Source organism: Pogonomyrmex barbatus, unplaced genomic scaffold (genome assembly GCF_055798465.1).
Source record: "Pogonomyrmex barbatus isolate J1 unplaced genomic scaffold, ASM5579846v1 scaffold7, whole genome shotgun sequence".
In the NCBI taxonomy this organism is placed as follows: Eukaryota; Metazoa; Arthropoda; class Insecta; order Hymenoptera; family Formicidae; genus Pogonomyrmex; species Pogonomyrmex barbatus.
The window spans coordinates 5,918,168-5,941,522 of NW_028297171.1; the positions used below are offsets into that span (position 1 = coordinate 5,918,168).

At 30.1% G+C, this 23,355-nt stretch overlaps 2 protein-coding genes across 3 annotated transcripts; both read left to right on the forward strand.

Annotated features, from left to right (window-relative positions):
• The first annotated feature begins 163 nt into the window (after positions 1–163).
• RIOK2 (RIO kinase 2) lies at positions 164–3,971 on the forward strand. 2 transcript variants are annotated; one of them, XM_011645627.2, is made up of 6 exons: positions 164–388; positions 540–681; positions 761–1,139; positions 1,215–1,499; positions 1,608–2,287; positions 3,294–3,971. In XM_011645627.2, exons 1-5 carry the CDS (start codon positions 323–325, stop codon positions 2,266–2,268), a joined length of 1,533 nt encoding a protein of 510 aa, XP_011643929.2. In that variant the 5' UTR covers positions 164–322; the 3' UTR covers positions 2,269–2,287; positions 3,294–3,971. The 2 variants fall into 2 exon arrangements, with proteins under 2 accessions (XP_011643929.2, XP_011643928.2); XM_011645626.2 differs by having other exon boundaries at positions 1,608–3,971.
• On the forward strand, positions 3,831–10,006 carry LOC105431443 (sorbitol dehydrogenase). The gene is made up of 8 exons (XM_011645625.2): positions 3,831–3,970; positions 6,210–6,243; positions 6,901–7,061; positions 7,236–7,399; positions 7,550–7,734; positions 8,574–8,752; positions 8,996–9,117; positions 9,377–10,006. The coding sequence occupies exons 1-8, from the start codon at positions 3,917–3,919 to the stop codon at positions 9,528–9,530; spliced, it is 1,053 nt and encodes a 350-aa protein (XP_011643927.2). The 5' UTR covers positions 3,831–3,916; the 3' UTR covers positions 9,531–10,006.
• The last annotated feature ends 13,349 nt before the right edge of the window (positions 10,007–23,355 follow it).

The following is a 23,355-nucleotide window of genomic DNA, read 5'->3' on the forward strand; positions in this document are numbered from 1 at the left end:
AGTGAATATCAGAACACAGTCATAGCTGCATATACAATATAAGATTGTCTGGACCAATGAGCATATTATAAATCAATATGGCGACTTCACGTTGGAAGTTCATTGGTCCAAATGGTCTTACACTATGCATATGTAGCTGTCATATTCTATGCATTTTGTGTGCAACGGTCCTAACTTGATACTTTATTTCCTCTGGTTTAATTCCATGTTTGTGGTGATTACGGCAAATGAATTGAATTGTGAAATTCGATATTTTTGAGTGAAAATCGTCTGATTTTACATTATATAAATTATCCATACATTTATTTGTAATTCAATAAACATGGGAAAGTTGGACGTTAAGATGCTGCGGTATTTAACCCCAGAAGATTTTCGTGTTTTAACAGCGGTATATATTTTTTAACCTATACACATAATTTGTAAAGCTATGCTCTTCTTTTATGAATTTACAGGTTCTTAAATAAATTTATGAAATACATATGTTATATTATTTTTCTTTGTGTAAATTATAATAATTTGTTCGTTTTTTTATATTTTAGATTGAAATGGGTATGAAGAATCATGAACTCGTACCTGCCACACTTGCTGCACAAATAGCAAATCTACGTTACGGTGGAGTTCATAAATTGTTGAAAGAATTGTGCAAGCATAGATTGCTTAGTTATGAACGTGGCAAGCGATGTAAGGCATATAAGATATGGATAAATTCTGTTAAGTATAGGTTTAAAACATATCTAATAACATCTTAATAAATTTTTAGATGATGGTTATCGTTTGACAAACACTGGTTATGATTACTTAGCTTTAAAAGTTTTAACTCAAAGGGCAACGATCTGTTCTTTTGGTAATCAAATTGGTGTTGGGAAAGAATCTAACATTTATATTGTTGCCAATGAGGAAGAGATTCCACTTTGCCTGAAATTACATAGACTAGGTAGAACGTGCTTCCGAAATATTAAAGGAAAAAGGGATTATCATCAACATAGGCATTCCGCATCTTGGTTATACTTGTCAAGAATTTCGGCGACCAGAGAGTTTGCATATATGAAAGCACTTTTGGATAGAGGTTTCCCTGTGCCAAAACCAATTGACTTTAACAGGCATTGTGTTGTTATGGAGCTGGTTGAAGGTGGACCTCTGTATGTGAATTATATTCTTGTTAATTATTAATCGAATTATTTGGATATTGTTTAATTATACATATTGTTTTGCAGATGTAATGTAAATGAAGTAAACAATGTGGAAGCATTGTATGATGAGCTCATGGATTTGATTGTTAAATTGGCAAATCATGGTGTTATACATGGAGATTTTAATGAGTTTAACATAATGATTAAAGAGGATGGCAAGCCTGTTATCATTGATTTTCCACAGATGGTTTCTACAGAGCATGAGAATGCAGAAGCTTATTTTGAAAGAGATGTGAATTGTATTCGTGATTTTTTTAAAAGACGTTTTGGATATGAGAGTGAACTATATCCAACTTTTCAAGATGTATTGTAAGTAACAGAAAAAAAATTCTCTTTTATTATCTGTTCATTATTATATATATCTGTTCATTATTATATTTTTATTGAACTAACAAGTTAATATTTTATCTATATTAGACGTGAAGATTGTATAGATACTGAAGTCAAAGCTAGTGGCTTTGTAAGACAAATAGAAAAAGAATTTAATACTTTTTTAACTGAAATTGATTTTGAAGATGAAGAAGAAAAAGAAGAAGAAAAAGAAAATAAGGATGATGAAGACGAATTATATGAAGATTGTATTGATAATGTTGATGATGAAGATTTGCAATATCAATTGAATGACTTGCGACTTCAAGATGAAATTGCAAAAGAAAAATTTGATGTTGCAACAAGAGAAACAGCATTAAATAATGAACATTTTAATAAAATATGTTCTGAGAAACAAAGTAAAATGGAAAATGATTATAAACAAAGCAAAGAAAATATAACAATGGAAGATGTAATGATCAATAAGGAACATAGGAACAGTGACTTTACGCCGCATGATTTATCATTAAATATAGAAAACAAAACAGTGCATACTTATGATGATACACGAAGTATACGTAGTACTTCAACAGCTGCTACAATCGCACCAGATGTAATAAAAAGACGAACAAAATTAGCACTTGACAAACGTGAAAAGAATCAATCAAAGAGAATTCTTGTGAAAGGAGAAGCGAGTGCAGTGACGAGAATACGAAGAGATAATAGGGCTACAATTAAAGAATCGACAGGAATATGGGGTTGGGAATAAAGTACAAAAGTTATTTGTTGTAAGTCATTTATTGCATATATAACAATTAACGAAGTACTTTTGTTATTAGTTTGTTACATGATACATGTATGCATGAATATAATTATTTCTTTCTAATATTATATTTTCATTATTTATACATCATTTTTATTGTATTGTGTTGTTACATATAAGTCGCGTAACAACACGATGCAAACAATCTTGGATATTACGTTGTTTATTATTCTGATCTTATGAAATTTTAGTAAAGATAAGATAGATTCAAGAGACGCGTTTTTAGAACTGAGATATCTCTTATCTTATTGTAGGAAAGATGGATTAAAAATATACCGTTTATATCTATGCATAATTAGGAAATTGCCAAAAGAGAGCAAGAAAGAAAAAGATTTAGATTTAGTTTTATCTCAAAAATTGAACATTAATTTATTTTTTAATTTTGCTTTAATTGTATAGTTTAATAATATTTATAATTACATAACAACTATTATATAATTTCAGAATAAATACTCAAGATATTCAGATATCAAAATATAAGTAAACTAAAATGAAATAATATTAGTTTGCTTATTATATACTGATTTACTTACATTTTGATATCTGAATATCTGGAGTATTTGTATTACATGTATATGCAAACTTGATCCAAACATATATAATGTCTTTGTATTATTAATGAATAATTCCATTTTGAATATTAATCGTAATATAATTGAATATTAATAATGAATTTTTTGCGTGTTACACTAAATTAATAGATTGTTCTAAACCAACATAATTTCAGATTCTAAATTTTTTCATGCATCTTAAAATTCTCAGATTCCAAACTTTTTATTAAGTTCAGATTTTTTCAAAGTGTGACATCTGTAGACCATATGTCACGCAGATTCAAATTTTCTGACTTTCCTAAATTTCTCTTCTAATTTCTACCAATGAGAAAGCCTAACTTCCCTTCTCTTCTAAAAATCCCTTCTCTTAAACGTTGAGCCAATTAGAAAAATTTTGTGACAAATTTCTTCTAAATATAGGTAACATGTTAGATGTCTCCTCTGAAGAAAATTTAAACATTTATCGATCCCAAGAAACGACAGATCTAAGTGCATAAGTACAAAAGGACAATTTCTCCATAAAAGAACTGGTATATTTGCTTTATCTATTTGTTTTGTCTCAACTTTCACACATTACATTACTTTGCTTCACGATGTGCATGTGACCTACGGACATAAGACCGATTAATAGCAGGAAGGAAAAGTGGGATTGCATATACGATATAAATCGATTTTACTTGGTTCCGACAATGTAGCGTATTTCTGCGACGGTATTACGCAATGGTTGATAGTGCGATTGCGAAGTATGAACAAGTTGGACTGTTCAATAAATTCGAGCCATGAAAGCTGTTCGTTGATGGTATTGGTGGTGGTGAAGATGGTGATGGTGGAGAAAATGGTCTAGCGATAATAAGGCCACGGTGATAGCTCCAAGTACATACGTATAATCGCGGCGCGTGTATATATAGCAGCGAATTCTCTCTTGAACGCCGAGTCCCGTCCCGTCCGTGTTCTGTGTTTATCGAAATATCCGAAAGCGACTTGACGCAGGCTCAAATCACTGCTGAAGACTCTTATCAGTTTTGAATTTCTGTAGGAAAATCATGGCCAAGGACAATCTTACCGCTGTACTGTATGGCATCAATGACTTACGCCTGGTTAGTACACAATGCGGAAACATGATGAATTTTTACGGCTGCGCTTGCTCATGTTTCGAATCGAATGTATCACTCTTATTATTTTGTTTTGTTTAAACGTTTTTGACCTAATTCATGCTTAACAGACCATGAAAAGATCAAGCAAAACTCTCAGAATGTATTAATAAATTATACTTTATTAATTGATATAAAAATAAAAAATGTGTAATTATCTCTGTTTTACATATTTGGTTGGCATTTATGTTATAATTTTTATAATATTACAAGTTATATTATAAAAATATATAGTGATATTTATCTTTACTTAATTATATTGAGTTAAATTTATAACTTTATATTATTTACTTATGCTTGAATAATCTAAAAAGGTATGTTTTAAATTATATATGCTACAAAGATTTTATACATTGTATGTATGTTTTTTTCTTTTTTGTAATTTAATGTATGAACGAAAGTCTTTTCTAACTCTAGTTGGGAAGTAAATAAATTTTTGTTTTGTTCTATTCCATATTTTACATGGTATAAAGTATAAAATATTTGTAGAATATTTTTCTTAAACAACTCTCCTATAATAATATTTTTTTAAATTTACATTTTTCTTTTCATTTTTTTCTGCAGTTTTGTGTACGCGATTATTTTATTTAATACAGGAAAATTGTGTCTAAAAAAAATTAATCTTTTTTTTATCAATCTTTCTATAAGTAATGAAAGTGATTAAGTAATTTTTCAATGCCTCTTTTATTTGTTTTATTTATATTAACTGACCGCAGTAATAATAATTATCGAAATAATTCTAAAGTAATATTAAATTATATATTTACATTTAATCTTTTACATTTGCTCTTTGAATTACTAAGATTGATATTATACTTGTTTATTTGTTTCAAATAATTAGTTTAATTGTGATTTATGTAAGTTGATATTTTTATATACTTAATTAATTCATAAATTATTTAAATGTACTGTACTTCATTATGTTTTTTTTTATTACAATTGTATATAATTTAATGTTTTAAATATTTTTAATATATATATACATATGTTTTTGTAAAAATTTTAAGATGAAAAGAGAAAAAGAAATTAAGAATTTGTTTAATAATTAACAAATTTGTATTCAACTTCAATTTATACTTTTCTTTGATTTTTTATGATGAAATATCGAATTTCGAAAATTAGAAATTGATGGATTAGTTAAATTTTTCTTTTAATATCTTTTTTTTTTAAATTCTATTTTAATTAAGCACAAAGATGACGTTAAGCAAAAGCATGATGACAATTCTTCATATTTTTCTTAAAAACCCTTATATTTTGAAAATAAAAAATTTACAATTTAAAAAAGTAAACTTTTTATTTCTCTTTTAATTTGTCATTTTCTATATATTAATAATGTAGCATAGTAAGTGAAAGAAAATCATATCTAGTCTTTTTTTTTTAAATTCTATAGTCCGCACATCTAAAAAGGTAGAAGTTATAAGCAATTCTTTTTATTCTTTATTTAAAGCAATATAATAAGATTATGAGTGACACTTTTAGATCACATTTTAAGATCTGGATTTAACTGGATCATTTTTTACAATCATGTTGATTCTAACTACGCGTACAAGACTTGCAACCGTCTTGCAAATCGATTGCACGTGGTTCTTCATAACGGATTGACCTTTAAATTTACATCGTTCGATCCGCATTAAGCAAGATTTTCATTTCTCTTTTTACTATTTGATATCTATATTCTACAAAAGTAAATGTAAAGTTTGAAACTAAAAAATTATTTCTAATTTCCATCTTTTTTTAACACACTTTATTTGCCATACATAGTTAACTGTAATTAATTTTTAAATTGATTTTTTTTCCTTTAATAATGTTTCTTTAATCTCTCATAATGGCATATTTTATAAAAATAAAATAAATCAAATATTGAATATATGCAAAATAGAATTTATAGAATTTATTTTAATATATTAATTCTTATATGGTTTGATTTGTTGGATAATTTTACCAAGATAAAAGAAAATATACATTTTAAATCAATATTAAATTATTAAAGAATTCAATATCGATGATTTGAAAATTCTATTATATATTAATAGAATGCCAAATTTTTATATATTTATTTTATTTGTTATATATTATTTATTTTATTTTTATTGTTATTGTTTTATTGTTATTGCATATGATACTTTTTACCATGCTATATAAATATATTTCTCATGACGTAAATTTAGATAATTTTTTGCTTTAGGAAAATACAAGTATCGAGGAACCTGGAGATAATGGTAAGACAGCTTTTATATTTATTAGCTTTTTTCATTAGTATGATAAGAAATACATGCAAAGACATTTCATTAATATATTTTTGAAGAAAAGGAATACATTACTAGGAAACATATAATTGATAATAATGATATTATTTTTATAAAACATATTAGTAAGTTAGTCAAGGTTTGTTAGTAACATTAATTTTATTAAAGAAAAAGATCACACAAAAGCCTAGTCTATATTTGAATTACTAAAGAAGGATACTTATTTTGTTCGATTGCATAACACTTTGGTATGAATCAATTTACATTGAGTGCTATTAATATGTGCGATGACGCTTGTCGAAGCGATATGCAATGCTGTTCCAGATATATAGTGATATATTAAGAAGATTAATTTCAATCTAAAGCTGTTATATCCTCGCGCGTATATTTGAATCTTAATTAGTTTTAAGAGCACTTATCTTGAGTTTTAAATAGCTTTTATCTTTTGACAAAAGAAATTTTACTATTATTACAAAAAATGAGAAAAAAACAATAAAAGTTTATTTTGAAATCAGAAGTTCATTGTGATAAGGAATTTGAATAGAATTCGAATAGAAAAGAAACTATATTTTTGCACACAATATTTTTTCATATTTTCATAAGTCAATTATGTTATTTATATTTTTTTAGAAGTACTCTTGGAAATGGGATGCGTAGGAATTTGTGGATCGGAAATTCATTATTTTGTTAATGGCAGAATCGGCGATTTCATAGTGAAAAAACCCATGATTGTCGGTCATGAGGCTTCTGGTACCGTTATCAAGCTTGGAAATAATGTCAAGAACTTAAAGGTGTTTATACTTTATATAAAATTTTTATATAATTTATATTAATTAATATTATTAATCAATTAATTAAATTTATTTATTTATTTAACTGCTTCCTCTTCTGAATTTAATATAATTAATATATTGAAGAGTTTGTTCTATGAAATATATGATTCGCATTTTTTATTTTTAATATAGATCGGCGATCGTGTTGCCATCGAACCTGGTGTACCCTGCAAGATGTGCGTGTTCTGCAAAGAGGGGCGTTATAATCTGTGCAAGGATATAGTATTTTGTGCAACTCCGCCTGTACACGGCAATTTAAGACGCTTTTATAAACACGCAGCTGATTTCTGCTTCAAGTGAGCTTAGCTAATTAATCTTTTTATCATAAAATAAATAGTCATATAAATGCAATTAGGTAACGTTTTCTAAAAACAATAGGATAATTTGATATAATGTAAACAGATAAAAAGAAAATTAATTTTTGTATTTATAATTTTTTTTAACAGGTTACCCGATCACGTGAGTTTAGAGGAAGGAGCGCTTTTAGAGCCATTGTCAGTAGGAGTACACGCTTGCAAACGGGGCGGGGTCGGTATCAATTCTAAAGTATTAATTCTGGGAGCTGGACCGATCGGTTTGGTGACGTTGCTAGTAGCCAAAGCCATGGGCGCGAACAAAGTAGTCATCACGGGTATATATTTATATACTTAAAGGATAAAATTTAAAGATATTGAAATAAATGTATTCAAATACATATTTTAACAATTTTCTTTGCTTTTTATTACGTTTAAATAACATAATTAAAAAGCATGAGAAAATGTATTGATAAATAATATTTAAGGATGAAATTAAAAAAATATATCATCTCTAGAAACTAACTGCAGTATCGACATTAAATCATATACTTAAATTTTCTATATTTTAATTATTATGTTTTTACTTTATGTTTACGTTTGCAGTATCTTTAGTATTGAATTTTAAATTTCTTATCAAAATAAAGAAAACTTGTGATACAGAGCGATATATTGGTGCTCTATGGAAAATCTTGCAGCGATTATATTCGTCGCGATAACAGAATTTTTAACGCGGATACATTGCTGTTTGTGAAGCGATAAATGGTTTATCAAGTTGTGTAATTTCCAATTTACGTAGTTGTAAAAGAGAAGAAAACATCCATATTGCGAAATATGGAATAATAACGGTGTTGCAATTGATCGCAAGATACGCTGCCGAGACTGCATTTAGCATGACATTTAGATGCTACTTGTGGAACAAGAACATGTATTCTCGAGGTCATGCAGTCACAATATATCGTGTGTCATTTTTCTATTGCAAATTCGAATTGCGTATTAAAAGCACTAGAACTACCTTTTTAAAGTAGTCATTTTTTCCTTAATACATATGTCCGTCTTCTTTGTAGCATAGCACAATGTGTTTTACAAGTAGCACAATTCCTTCTTCGAAGAATTCTAAATGCAAGCCTATAGAACTTGTAAATGAGATGTAAGTAGGCGCGATTTATGTTTATAGATATTATGGAATGTAAACTAAATATAGCGAAGAAACTTGGCGCCGACGACACATATTTGGTGCAAAAGGATAGATCGGAGAAGGATATGGTGGCTGACATTCATGCAATTTTTGGGGATGAACCTAACAAGACGATAGACGCTTCCGGTGCACAAGCTTCGATTCGTTTAGCAATTCTTGTAAGTCAAAATATATTTTTTATTTAAGATAAATCGGCTGTATATCTAAAAAATTATTATCATATCATATGAAGATAATCTTTGAAGATATAAAAATAATTGATTTTATTTTTACGAAAATGAAAATTTCAAATGAAATTTGTTTCGCATTAATCTTCTCATTAATTCAAGAATTTAATAAAAAAAATAAAATAGTACGTATTTTTAAAATATTGTAAACTGCATCTATATATATTACATCAGGCGACAAAATCTGGTGGAGTTGTAGTATTAGTTGGAATGGGTCCTCCAGAGGTGCAAGTTCCGTTAATAAATGCTTTGGTCAGAGAAGTCGACATCCGAGGTGTTTTCCGATATGTAAATGAGTAAGTTTCAATTAATTAATAGTCGCATGTTAAACAGGAAAAATAATAATATTGACGACTCAATGCCAAATTAAACAAATAAAATATTACCATATTAAACTTAAACTATTAAAGTATTAAAGTATTATGAAAAATAGCTATAATTCTGACAAAATTACGCTCTGTGATTCTATATTCTTACATAATTTTCAGATTTGTATGAATTATCTAAACGCTATATTTAATAAAAGTTTATTTTATGTGTTTTTTTTATTCTTAGCTATAGTGATGCATTGGCTCTCATCGCATCTGGCAGAATAAACGTGAAGCCGTTGATCACTCATAATTACAAAATGGAGGAGATTAAACAAGCATTCGAAACCACTAGAACTGGAGCGGGAGGAGCTATTAAAGTTATGATTCATTGTAAATAAATTCTAGATATTTTAGTAACAAATACATCTCGTAATCTTCTGTGACGAGTATTACGTGAAGAATTTTATTTTTTACTTGGCAATCAATTATAAAAATCATTCCTAAATGTTATAAATAGAATTTGTATAAATATGTATAAGTATGTTATTGTTGATGCATAAAGTGGCTCAAAATAATAGAGATATTTTTGAAGTGACTGGTGAATTTTAACATATTCATATTTGTTGATATCTTACCAGAACAATAATGATATATTTTATATAAGCAATAAAGTTTTATTCTGATCTGAATTATTGCATAAAAAAGCACATCTATCGATCCTCGAGACTTATTTTCCACGGAAATTATATAATACCCATTATTTAATATTTGTGAAGTCTGTCATAAGTATTTAAAAACAGTCTGGTGTTCAACGTTATAGAAAGCATCGCTATGATTGTATATCTTTATAATGAAAAGTATGTAGGTTATAAAATACTTGTATATTTCTTTTTTTTTCCTTTCTTTCTCTTTCAATTCACAGATATGTATTTTCATTAATATTATTATTTATAATTGATTGTGACTTATTTTGTTATAGGTAGTTAAGCATATAAAGGAATTTGAGATCACATTTTACTATAAGTCCTCTTTATCTTTGAACTTATATTAAAGGTATGTTAAAAATGAAGTTTTAATTTTATAATTACAAAAAGTAAGAGATTCATAGTATGAATGTTCATTGCTAACATTAAAAATATCTTTAAAAAGAATATTAAAGAAATAAAATTTAATCTTAAATAAGAAAATGTACTTTTATATATAAAATATATATGATTTTTTTATAATTTTATGAAAAATACGATGGAGGAAATATCTCTGTAGAATTATTGAAATAATAAAGACTCTTCGCATGTTTCCTACTTTTGTGCATGCTATTTATCATTATGTAATTTCATAGAATGCTCTAACATATTAACTAATATGTGAGAATAGCTCTTATATATAATAATACTTAATGTAATATATATATTGACAAAGTAACTTTAAAATGTATATTGTAAATCAAGAAATATTTATTTTTACGTAATATAAAATTATTATTTCTGCGTAATATAAAATGAATATAAAAAACAGTAAGAACTGTTAACCTACATATTTAAATAGTAAAAAGTTACATGTATTATTTATTAAAAAAATTTATTAAAAAAAATATTTTGGGCATATTAAAGTAATTATAATTTTTTTTAAGATAAAAATTATCGCATACATTTTATGAAATACTTAGCTGTCTTCTGCATTATTTGAATTCTATGTTTTACCGATAATGGATACGTGGAATATTTTATCACTTCAGATATTTATAATGCACTTTCTGATATATTGGATCCGGTCTTCAATATATAATTAAGTACTATCGATGTTCTTTGCAAGAAAACACATTCGCTATCAATCGGCAATTCACGCTGATATCAGTCAGCGTACAAAAGAGTGTTAAGTGGCTTCGTGCACCAGCACTGAACGGCGAGTATAGTGCGATAGAAATCATTTTAGCCATCTGCAGCATTATCCATTAACAATAGCACTGCGTGACTTCTTCTATTAGCCTTCTATATTACCAAGTGCGTACTTCAAATCTATATTCATCCCATTCATTCTAGAAGTTCTTTAGTTTTATGCCCGAGTAAACTATTGAGTATATACGTCGTTAGACTTTGCGAATTCAAAGTCACTTTGGTTGATAATAAATTGATTTAAAAAATTAATCATATATGTTAGACGTATATATAATATCCAATGAATAATTGATTATAATATATAGATGCCCTTGAAAACGAGAGTCAAGTAAATAAAAATGAGAGTCAAAGTTCCGAAAATTTTCCATTTTATATGGAAAGTGTATTATTTAAAGTTAGAAACAAAGGAAAAATAGTGAAATTGTTATTTAATAATTGCTCCCTTTAATAAATGACTGCTTTGATCTGTTGACATAATAAGAATGACTTTGCGAGGGCTTGCATCCATTTATACTTGAGCGATTGACTATGAACTCTTAACTTTGATAATGGAACAGCGTGACTTCTTTTATTAACTTCCCGTGTTACTCAGGAGTATTTGTTCATTCGGTGATTGAGCGTCAACATATAAACTTTCATACGTTTCATTTGCACGTTCCATTTATCGTTGGAAAATAAGAACGACAAGAAGTTGTCAAATAAACTTTATTTCTTTCGATTTTGTCTTTTCAGCAGCAATAAATTTAAAACTTCAGCTGCCAAGTTTTCCTAACAAATCTGTTAATTGATTGAAAAATATATTTTATCATATTTAGTGTATATGGAATTTTTACTTTTAAATATTTAAATATCTTTATTAATTAATCAAATATTCTGTTTGAAGAAATATTAAATTTACAGATATTTGAAGAAAAAAAATCTAGTATACTATAATTTTATTTATCGATGAACAATTTGTATACTATTGATTAATTAACCCCCCCCCACACACACACACACACACATACACACATACACACACACACACACATTCTTGTATTTTCACTTTTAGATATTGATGTATTTAGATTTGAGATTACTTTTTAAAACAATATTTTTCATCATTTGCAAATGTAAGGTTGCGAAAAATTTTCTTTGGAACAAGGCTCATTACGAATTACGAAGTTACACAGTCTGTAAAATGTTTTCCACTCTTGATAGTCGCGACAGTCATAATCTCGGATAGTCGTAGTGTGGGAGCGCACCTCACGCTGCGTATTACATTATCGGAGACGGCGGATAATTAATTAGAGTGCCGGTGCAAACAGCAGGTTCGGCAGGAGGACGACGGACCCACCATCCCCATTCGTCCCAAAACTCCGGCGTACCTTGCGCGTCCATGGTGCAAATATAATCGACGGCATTTCCCACGAGAGCACGGTGTGCAATACGAACGTTCACCACGCGGGCCACGTCGACATAGTTGATGTTTCCTTGTTGGAAGCACGGCTTCCGAGTTTGCCCGCACATATTTGCACGGCCGGGATAGAGAGACAGACACGACGGTATATACATTTAATCGCTTCGATAACCGATCGCCCGTGTTTGCCTGTCGCTGTTCGCTTTTGAGTCTGTCCAATTGGATTGTCTTGCGAATGGTTCCGTTGTTCGTTATCTGTTAGTAAGAAATTTTCAATCGCAGTCATATAATAACATTCATAACTTGTACGTTTTATTGAAATATCTAGTTTTTTGTAAGCTGAACAATTTTGTAGTATCATACAAGTACAGATTTGTATTTGTTAAATATTTTATAATTCTATTGCATCTATTGCACGATTTTTTATTCGGTTATTTATAATTTGACTTCTCCTGAATCCATCTGTGCCAGTTGTGTATTTGAAATTATTTATTAACGTTTAATTTTGCTATCTTTCCAGAATTGTCTTTTGACGAATTTGAAATTAATTTTATATATGTCAGCTTTTCACCAGCTTTTTTTGACTTTCTAAATTAAATATTCTATTGATTAGAATATGATAAGGTTTAGTTGCCTATATAAAATAATTAATATTTTAATATTGCAAAAGTTGTCATTTTTCTAACGTTCTTCTTTATAACTTGAACAATACGCATTTTCAGAATGTTCTATATAATACCGATCGACATTTCCTTTATAAAGAAATTAATACATGTAGTTTCATCTTGCGGTTTTCTTTCACGTGCACGTGTGCTTACGATATTTTATGAAGGGTTGCGTTTTGGCAATAACGGAAACGGTGGTATTCTCGTATCAGTTTTGCGGTCTAACAGTTATGAGTCGCCCGAGCATCGAGAAAGCCAGAAACCTTAAAACTGAAAGGAATACTCATATAATCGTCATCTAATATATTATCCGTAAATCTATCCTTGTAGAATGCATGTAATATACTCTTATAATATGCATGTAATATCTTGTGAGATATAATTGCTGCGATAAAATCAGGTTATTTTTATTTACTTCTTTTTGATTGTTCTCGTTTAAATTTTATAATTTGTTTATAATATTTTAATTTGCAAAGTCAAATTTATCAAAAATTAAATAAATGTAAAAATAAAACAATATAAAGAAAAGGATTTCGAAGAAGAGAGAAGAGAAAAAACAAAGGAACTAAGAAAATTAAATTAACTTTTCTTGAAAAAATGAAAAATAATATTTTTGATCTTGGAATTTGAAATAAAATATATGTATTCTGTTTCTTATTTTAATCACTAATAATTTCCAAAATGAATTGTTTTCAATCTTATTATTTTTCTTTGTGCAGTGCAATGAACAATGTGTATATAATTAATGTGTTTTAAATATGATAAACAGGTAAAGTTATTTATATCAATAGTTCTTGTAATTGTGCAGATCTCCAAAAACTGGATTCGGATTTTCAGACATGTACTTTTTTGTTTAATAATAGAATTAATATAGATGTTTAATTTATTTTATTTCTGCAGGAAGAGAGACAGAACAATATATGTATTTGTAATATTGATATAAATAAATGTCTTTTTGAAAAGAAAATTATATATTTTATACACATATTATTCTTTATTTATTATATCTCATGTTATATGCTAATGCTTTTTTGGATTTTCCAGATATAATAAAAGTAAAACTCAATTTCACAAAATTCTTTTATTTTGTAATATGTAGAAATAATATGTAGAAATAATATTGTATTATGGTTTTAATTCACATGGAATTAAATTATACACAGCATACAAAGATAAATTCAAGATAGACATAGAGATTGCATTAATGCAATTTAATATAAATTTAGAATAATTTATTTCCGGTTAATATTATTTATTTTTACAATGTATGAAAATATGGGAAAAAATTTTATAGAAAAGTTTTATAAGTTGTATTTTTTATTAAAAAAGTTTTATATATTTTAATTCGCTTTTCATTAGTAATTATTATTTATACGTGGAATTTAATAATTGCGGTTGATAGTAGTATCGATTTTCGGTTTGACGCCTAGCCCAAAATATTCGTTAATCCAATCTCTGTGTCGAGAGAATGGTCCGTTTTCAGAGACAAGAAGCAGACCAATGTGCGGTACTCCTAATTGCGTTAGAGTAATTACGTTATACGCGTTTCAGGCAATAACACCCTACCGAATAATAATACTGTACAGATACGGCGTTATTACGCGCCGGAACAATTACTAAATCGTAATGAGCGACGTATTTACGAAGGGCCATTGTAATTAGCCTCCACGCTTCAGATTTAATTACACGGTTCGAATAACGCAAGCCGCGAAGGATATTGATTGTTGTATATGCCAATGAAAAATTTGACATTACGTGATCCCTCGTGGTAATTATTGAATATTAATTACACAATGCGCGGTAAAAGGCATAATTTTAAAGAATCTTGTAGGTTATATATCATAACGTTACATGCATTTTTTTATACCTGATTCTTATTTATTCTTCCTTAATTATTTATTATATTAATGTCAACTTTTATATATAAAATTACAATTTTTTGTATAAAATATTTTATTATATATAATATTTATTATATAAAATATTTTAAGATGCTTATTAATATTAGGGATATTAAAATCGATTATTAATCAATAATTATAAATTAGGATCTCAGTTTTAGTTTATAACTATGTTTCAGTCCGACAAATAATGTGTAATTCGTTGAATTAAGAAAGATATATCATAAAATAAAATATTACATTACATATTATTTACAATATTGACTTTTATTTGGTCTTTTTCTTTTATTGATATATTTTGTGTAACATCTTGAATTATCGCTTCTTGATAATTTGATTAATTTAGATCCAATATTTTATAATAAAATTAAACTTTTGGTAAATTTTAATTTGAAATTTTAATTTTAAATTAAAATTCGATTTTTAATGAGATCTGTACTTTTTTCAATTGTGATTATTTATGATAATGAAAGTGAAATGCGATTATCTCTTTATGCTTCGTTACAGTTGTACCTTTTTTCGTCTCTCATGTCATGGATCATGGACACAATAAAAAAAATAGTACAGTCGCTCTAATCTGCTGTATTTATATCGCACTAAATTTGGATTACCGCATCTGTGCGACACGACATTTTCACCCTCGTGTTCGTCGAGGGTTGACCGTTTGTCTAATAATACTGCGGTATGATAAAAAAGCCCTCGGTGGAAGTTAATTGCCGCGGTTTGCTGGTTGTCCTCTGTCTGATGAATGGCATTATGACTTTACGCTCATTTTAGTCCATCCTTCTTTTCTACCTTCCTGTCTCGAATGTGTGCAACTATATCGCGAGACAGGGATATATCACTCGATTCTCGAGTAGATTATTAAAGAGATAAATTAGAAACAAGAAAAACATATAGTAGATATTTGTCCCTTGTTATCTTTTAATTTTACTGATTCTCCAAGTAGTATAAATTTTAATTAAAAGTTGAGACGTAAGAGTTTGATAATTGTAAATGGTAATTGAGAGTTAGAAAGTTGGAGAATTAATTTATGTAATTTATGTAAGATATATAAACTATTTGAAACTATATTTTAAAACTATTATTAAATATTATTTTTTTAATACAGAAATGCTCTTTTTTTCGAAGAAAATTTGATTTCCTAGGAGAAGCACTTAATGTAATAACATTGCATTGCATAATTAACATGTGGTTAATCTTTTTACTATTCAGATATACCAAGCTGAATTCTTGTTTCACATGTTTGGCTGAATTTTTGCACAATTGGCTTGATGTCCTGGAATGCGCGAGCCAGGGCAACCCCCAATGCCAAGTCTAGAGAAGGGTGGCGGTTACTATCTCGCGAGTTCGCGTGGGAGGTCACGTTGGATTGGGATAGGTGAGGCGACCCACGACCTTCGACCAATCACGATTCTTGCTTGGCATTGGCCTGCCAATAGGAATCTATTTGGTGTAACCCCGCGGCGTGACCTTATGCGCGATTCTCTTGCACTTTGCGCCGCGAAAACTACCTCTGTCACTCTTGTCGGCGAAATCACTTGCATCAGTCAAAGCCACCCCTATTACGTGCATTGATTCATTTTGATCAAACAATCAAATACAGAGTAGTCTCGAGTAAATCGCAATAGGATATTATTGTACATATTTGTAATACCATGTTTAATTAGTAGTTGCCGCTTAGTAAAGACTAATTATATGTTAACTGATAATACTATTTATGATAATATTGGATGCACTTGTATAAAATAATAAGCAATTATATATTTTATATTTTTAAAGGTTTTATTAAAATATTAAAAATAGATATATTAGCATATATAAACGATAGAGTAATTTATATTAACTAAATACAAAATAATGTGAATCTTGATCTTTTGGATTTTTATTCTGAATCAACATTTCTTATTTTTGAAGTTATTTTCAGAGTGAAGTTCTGTTTAATCAATGTTCATTAATGAAGAACTTATTCTAAATGAGCGTTGGCAGGCTATAATAATGTTAACGTGGAGATGAAAGGATCGATTATACGAGACTCGCGATTATTTACGTATTAACGAGCGCGTATTTATTTACACACATCAAAGGATGTATTCGCCACCATTCCATTATCTCATCTCTGTCAAGGTAGAAGCATCGTTAATTTTGTCCGTTAAAGACTGTAAGAAAGTTAGATTGCACCAACAGAGGTAACTTTACGTCATGTTGAATGAAAGATTGTGGCTTAATTTAATATAATAAGTAAATAATTTCCAACTAATTGATTAAATTTTTCCTACGCGGCATAGTTTTAAAACTTCGATCGATTACTTTCGTTATTGCATTCTAGGCCATCAATTTTGTTTTTCTTTATTGCTTTTTAATTATTTTATTGCTCTATTCTCTGATAATTATTCTCTGATATTTTACAATTTATTATCGTTCATTCCATATTTAACCGTGTTTAAAAAAATCTTCGATTTTGGTATTATCTATATACATATATATCGTCGAGGGCGCGTGCTCGTGAACACCCGGGCGATCCGGCCGCGTCACCCGGCCGTCAGAACGGAGCATCCGATAGCGTCGGTTATCGAGCGCGGGTGGCAAGGTAATTACTTCCTTGGGGTTGGAGACGTGCGCGCGCCCCACGAGGGTGGGGTCAGAGGTCACGCAGTCGGCTCCAACCGCCTCCGGACAGCCAATCAACGCTCTACGCTTCCTGTCTTCGGGGCGATACGTGCATGTGAGTATCAACGCGTGCGCGGCCGTGCCCGGACACGCGTGTGGATGCGACACGCCGCCAATTGCGCGACTGGCAAACTAACTCCAGGTGCAGTAATCGCGACGACACATTAGCTAATACGTCGACCTGGACCTGAACTTCCCATGGTAGTTACTGACGCGAGCGCTTACTCCCAACGCAGCTGCCATTAATATCACCCTTGCGCAGATAGATACGTATTGCTTATCAAGATGAGATGCTTATCGTGATACATTGCTTATCCAGATCCGCTACACTGTTTATCTAACAGAGTTTCGAATCTGAAGACGATTTGAAAATTTGCAAAATTATTATTTTTTTAAATCTAGAACAGCTCGGAGACTAAGTTTTAATTTTTAAATTTAATTGTGATAATCGAGATTTAAAGAACAGATAAAGATAAATGAGACTTACTGCGTTTCTCAGATTTTTTTTTATATTTTCTCTGGAAACGATATGTGTTTTTAATTTTTTATTTTCTTTAACTCAGTTTGAATAAATGTTTATTTCAAATTCTTTTGCATATAGATACATATATCATGCTTTAATTTGTTCATACTTTATCTTTAGCCATTCTCTTTGATTCAAGAGATCAATCGCTGATATGCCTAATTAAAAATTTGAAACATTAAGGCACAAAATACTCATGTTAATTGGAACCAAGAGAATAATCTCTCTCTCTCTCTCTCTCTCTCTCTCTCTCTCTCTCTCTCTTATTACTTCTCTTCTTTCATTTCGCATTATTCTGACATCGTCTTCTCTCTTTTCCGTTCATCGTGTTTGGTCCGCTCTATTCTTCTCGTACCAACCATGGTTTCATTAGCTGTCTAATCTTTCTTACAACCTCGAGAAGAGGATGAGAACTTAGGCTTCTCTCGCTTAGGTCCGAGCAAGATCTTCTTTCCCTCGACCATCGGGGGATCTGGCCGAGTGACTGATGAACTGGCCACTAATTACCTTCTCTGTGCCGTACAATACCAGCGTATTAATAACTCGCATTTATATGCCCGTGAAAAATGGACGTTCGCTTCCTTTCGCTCTCGTTCGTTTCTTCGTTCTCTCTTTATTCGATGATCAAGGCATGCAAGCACTCATGCGATTGTGTGGACAGATAGATGTATACGCGTAGATACGAAAGCGCGAATGAAAGAGATAGTGTTCAACTGGATTGCACCAACCAACCTGTTATTTTGCATTGCTATACTGTCATTTCGCGACCGTATATAAATTCAAAATGAAGAATGGATAATGTTGCTATTAAACGAAACGAGATAGATTACCAACGTCATGGACTTTGCTACGTTATGAAACATGAAGTAACTTATCATTAAAATCCGCTTAAATATTTAAGATTAATAATTGAAATTTAGTTTGAACGAAAAAGCCATTATTATAAAATCTTATAAAATGTAATATACAACCAAAGCGGTACATTATTAGAAAAATATAAAATAAATTATTGCTAAAATATGCTGATAAATTATTGTTAAAAATATACCTTCCATTCATTTCATGATCACTTGGATTACTTAATAAGAAATTTGAAATATAATTAAAGTGTTCATAATTTTTTGTATAAGGCGTTTTTTTTTGCATATTTTAATATCATGTTTACTATATTTAATTTTTCTTTAAACACACGTGGAAAAGATGTCCTGAAATTATTCATATTATTATCTTTTATTCTCGGATATGACGCATCTCGTCTCTTGGACATTTCGCTTAAGGCTCGGTTCGCTACGCTTATTTATCATCACCGGATATTAAATGCTGTTCTGTCAACTTGAAGCTAAGAGAACGCGTACATCGATCGATGACTGGGCGCGTTGAAGACTACATACGTGGGCTGAAACGACCTGCGCGAGTTATACGAGCGATCGAAGAGAGGAAAAGGTCTTGACATTTCCTCCGCGTCTCGACAGAACTAAACCGAACCCTTCCTGACATTAGATAGACTCTTTTAGCCTGCTTCGACATTTATGGAGTAACAGACGGCGAATAGCGAACTAGCGCGCCGATCTTTGTCTTTATTTTTAATAAGTCGCAAATGGCATTTTTGAAGTAGCGTAGATGTACAAATATAATAACAAAAAGACGTATAATAAGCATTGAGGTTTTTGACAAAAGAGTGTCACCACTCATGTTTGACGCTATCTATTTAAGAAATGAAGGACAATATTTTTTTTTTTTAAAGGATGTATAATGTTCGGGCTTAGATCAAAGAATTCTGAATGTTGTAAAAAATACAAAATTTAATCGGGCAAAAGTACAAAATTTGTAATAATATTTGTCCTAATATTATAAATTTTAATATATTCGATTTTAATATTAAATACAGATATTAAATACATAGATATTTATTGTTATTTCAATATTTACAACGGAAAAGCTATTTGTTTTATTAATTATTGTTTAATGCAATTATTCATAAGCGATCGACAAAATCATCATTCGTAACTGGACAACTGCATGTATGATGCCTCGAGATTCGTTTCTAGGGTAATTCATAATTCAGTCGGTTTTTGCCCAAGCACTTTGGCAATATTAAACGCAGACGCGGAACCCACAAGGGGCACCCACAAAGCCGCGGTAAGCTCAAAGCATCCCTAACCATCGTTCTACCCTTTGCCCACCCATCCCTCCTATTTCCTCTCTTGTGTATGATACTATGTACTCAGCAGCGGTTTCATTTCACTGGATTTGCAACGACGACGATGTCGGTAAAAAAAGATTGAAAAATCGCAGTTCACAATTACACTTGTATTATTAATATTAACGGTTCTCTTCCAAACGGTGAAAACGGAATAATACAGATCTTACCACCTTACTCTATTAATTAATAATTAAAATGATTATATTCTTAAAAATCTGTCTGTGTACCTTATATGCGAGCTTTTCCATATTTTATCTGCATCTCATAGTAAAATGTGCAAAACTTAAAGAGATTTGCGAGGGATTATTTTCTCTCTTCGTCGTAACAAACGCAATATGGAATTTCAACTTCACGGGGAGCATTCTATTCATTACCGGAATGATCCGGCAGGCAGAAGTGGTTGTTAACGTTAACCTTTCGTGTAAATGTAAAATATAATTAGGCTTCGCAATGACACGAGTCGCGACTACGATCTGGGAATATGCCTGGAAGATTTCGCTCGCTCGCACGGCGCTGGCGATTTATTCACGCAATAACGTCACGTACTTTACGGACGTAACGTAACGTTTACTGCATCTTCTATTCAGCGGATAAGTTACAGCTACCGTTACCATCGCGCGCGAGCGTCCGCAGTCGCCGCACGAATATTCATCGCGGGCATTCACCGTGCACCTATCTACCGGCGTACACAACCGCCACTATTTTTTCCACGGGCAATATTTATCGACGCCCGACGGATTACGAGCGCAGCCCGACGCCGGCTACTAGATTCTGCGAGCAAGTTAATTCTTAGCTCGTAACATAAATATCTGACCGCATCTCGTCGTTTCATGGCTGGTAGGAATCTCGGAAATACTTGGCAAGCAATCGTCCGACAGTTTTTATAGTACCTTTATGATAATTATTAATTATTGCATGACTTTCGTAAAAAGTCAGATATGAAATTCATACTATAGTTTGATTTGAGTATTTTATCGATCATCATTTTGAGATTATAACGATGTGCAACTACTAATAGTAGAAGTATATGAGGGTTAGGTATTTTTTATGTATGTAAAAAGAGAGGAGGAAAATTATAATCATTACAGTAAGAATTTACAGGTGATTAGATTGAAATCTCTTTTCTTAGGCGTGTATTAAGAAATTATATTTATTTTTATTATAAAACGTAGTCATCTTTTTTTCTTCTTCCATTTATTATATTTTCCATTGTATCTTTTAATATATTCCATTATATTTCTATATGATATATTATTTTAGATAATAAGCTATTATCTATAATACAATAATATAATAATATAATAAATAAAACTATTAATATTATCTAAGTATTAATATTACCCCTAGTTTGAAAATTATTTCTATAATTTTTATAAATTAAATCATTAAACTTGTAAAAAACTTTAAATGGTATTTTTATAAGTTGTAGCTATTTTTTTATTAATGTATACGAACATTTTATTGGATGAATTCGTTGATACTTGTGCTATTGATTGAAAAATCTTAAATAAATAATTGCAAACATCGATCAGTTGTCTGGTTTGTATGGTTAAAAGAGTGCATGGCTCGCGCGAACTATGTTTCTATGCACGTGATATCGAGCATGCTCTCGAAGTCTACGAAAGTGACTTCGGTTAGAATCCCGGCCTCCACCTTCAAGAGGGTTGTAATCGATATCCGGCGTGCCCTTCGACCAATACTCCACGTTGGTATCGATCGTGTCTAATGGTCTACTTATTTTTACTCACTTCTGATATTTAAACATTTCAAGAACTGCAATTAATGTCAATAAAATTTACGAAAATATTTTTAAAATGACATGTATGATAATTTTAAAATTAGGTTTATTTGAATGCAAAGCACAAAATTTAATTGAAATTATTTAAGCTGCTTGTTTCTTGCTGCGTATCCTTTACAATCACGACATACGATAGGGTTGATTGTAATCTTGACGAAGTTCGCCAAAGTTGCACAACATAAACGTACACGTGTATGTACACAAGTATTGGAGAATACATGTACACGTCACACATATCTACAATCGTGTCAGTGTATCTGCACCTGGCGATGCGCAGAATTGAAACGATAGTCCAAAAACCGGAAACAATAGTTCGCGACGATTTTCATAGTGACCACCTGGATCTAGGTCTCGCAATGCTCCGGATATTAAGCGCAGTGAATAAAACGAACGGAAGTAATTACCGCTTTTAAAACTCACCCCGGAAGCGTCAAACGACAGAACAAGGGGGAAGCACGAGGCGCTTCCTGATTTCGTACTGTGATTCGGTTAAATCATTGCGCGTGAAAAGTCGCGTACGTATCGTAGTAGACCGTGACATTTGATCGATGTTTAATTTTTGCGTTTTTTTTTTTTTAAAGATAGAAGTTTTTAATTATTTTAACAAAATCACGATTTTCAAATATTATTTTATAGTACTTTATTGTTATTATTTCATTGTATTTTATAAGTATATATCAGTTAAATATAAACATATTAAAAATATAAGAAAATTTTTTACATGTCGTATTTAATAGAAACTGGAAATTTAAAATCACGCTTTCCATCTTACATATATATATTTTGAAATTGATTTATTAATTATTAACACATACGCAGATCATCTTCTAAAATTATTTATAGATTAAAAAGAAGAAACTTTTATTTCAGAAATTTGTGAAACTTTATTTTTCAGATTGATTGTATTATTAAGCCAAAGTTAAACTTTTTTTATCAAGCCAAATTTGAGATAAAGTATGAGATAAAGTTGTACTATTGAAAAACGATTTATATTACTGTTCCAATTAACTTATTTATGAATTGGTATTGTGCTCATGAATTTTTATCTTGTACAAAAAAATCTAATTTCAGAAGATATAATGTACACGGCAACGAATGCCAGTGAGAATGTGCGGCCGCAAGGAAAACAGGCTTAACGGTTTCTGTGAAGAACTCTTCAATTAAGGAGA

Bases quoted from the DNA above. Each gene is read 5' to 3' on its own strand.
- RIOK2 (XM_011645626.2), top strand. From the start codon at position 323: ATGGGAAAGTTGGACGTTAAGATGCTGCGGTATTTAACCCCAGAAGAT. The intron at 389-539 runs GTATATATTTTT...TTTATATTTTAG, and splicing joins ATTTTCGTGTTTTAACAGCG to ATTGAAATGGGTATGAAGAA. The intron at 682-760 runs GTAAGGCATATA...ATAAATTTTTAG, and splicing joins TTATGAACGTGGCAAGCGAT to ATGATGGTTATCGTTTGACA.
- LOC105431443 (XM_011645625.2), top strand. From the start codon at position 3,917: ATGGCCAAGGACAATCTTACCGCTGTACTGTATGGCATCAATGACTTA. The intron at 7,735-8,573 runs GTATATATTTAT...TTATGTTTATAG, and splicing joins GAACAAAGTAGTCATCACGG to ATATTATGGAATGTAAACTA. The intron at 8,753-8,995 runs GTAAGTCAAAAT...ATATTACATCAG, and splicing joins CGATTCGTTTAGCAATTCTT to GCGACAAAATCTGGTGGAGT.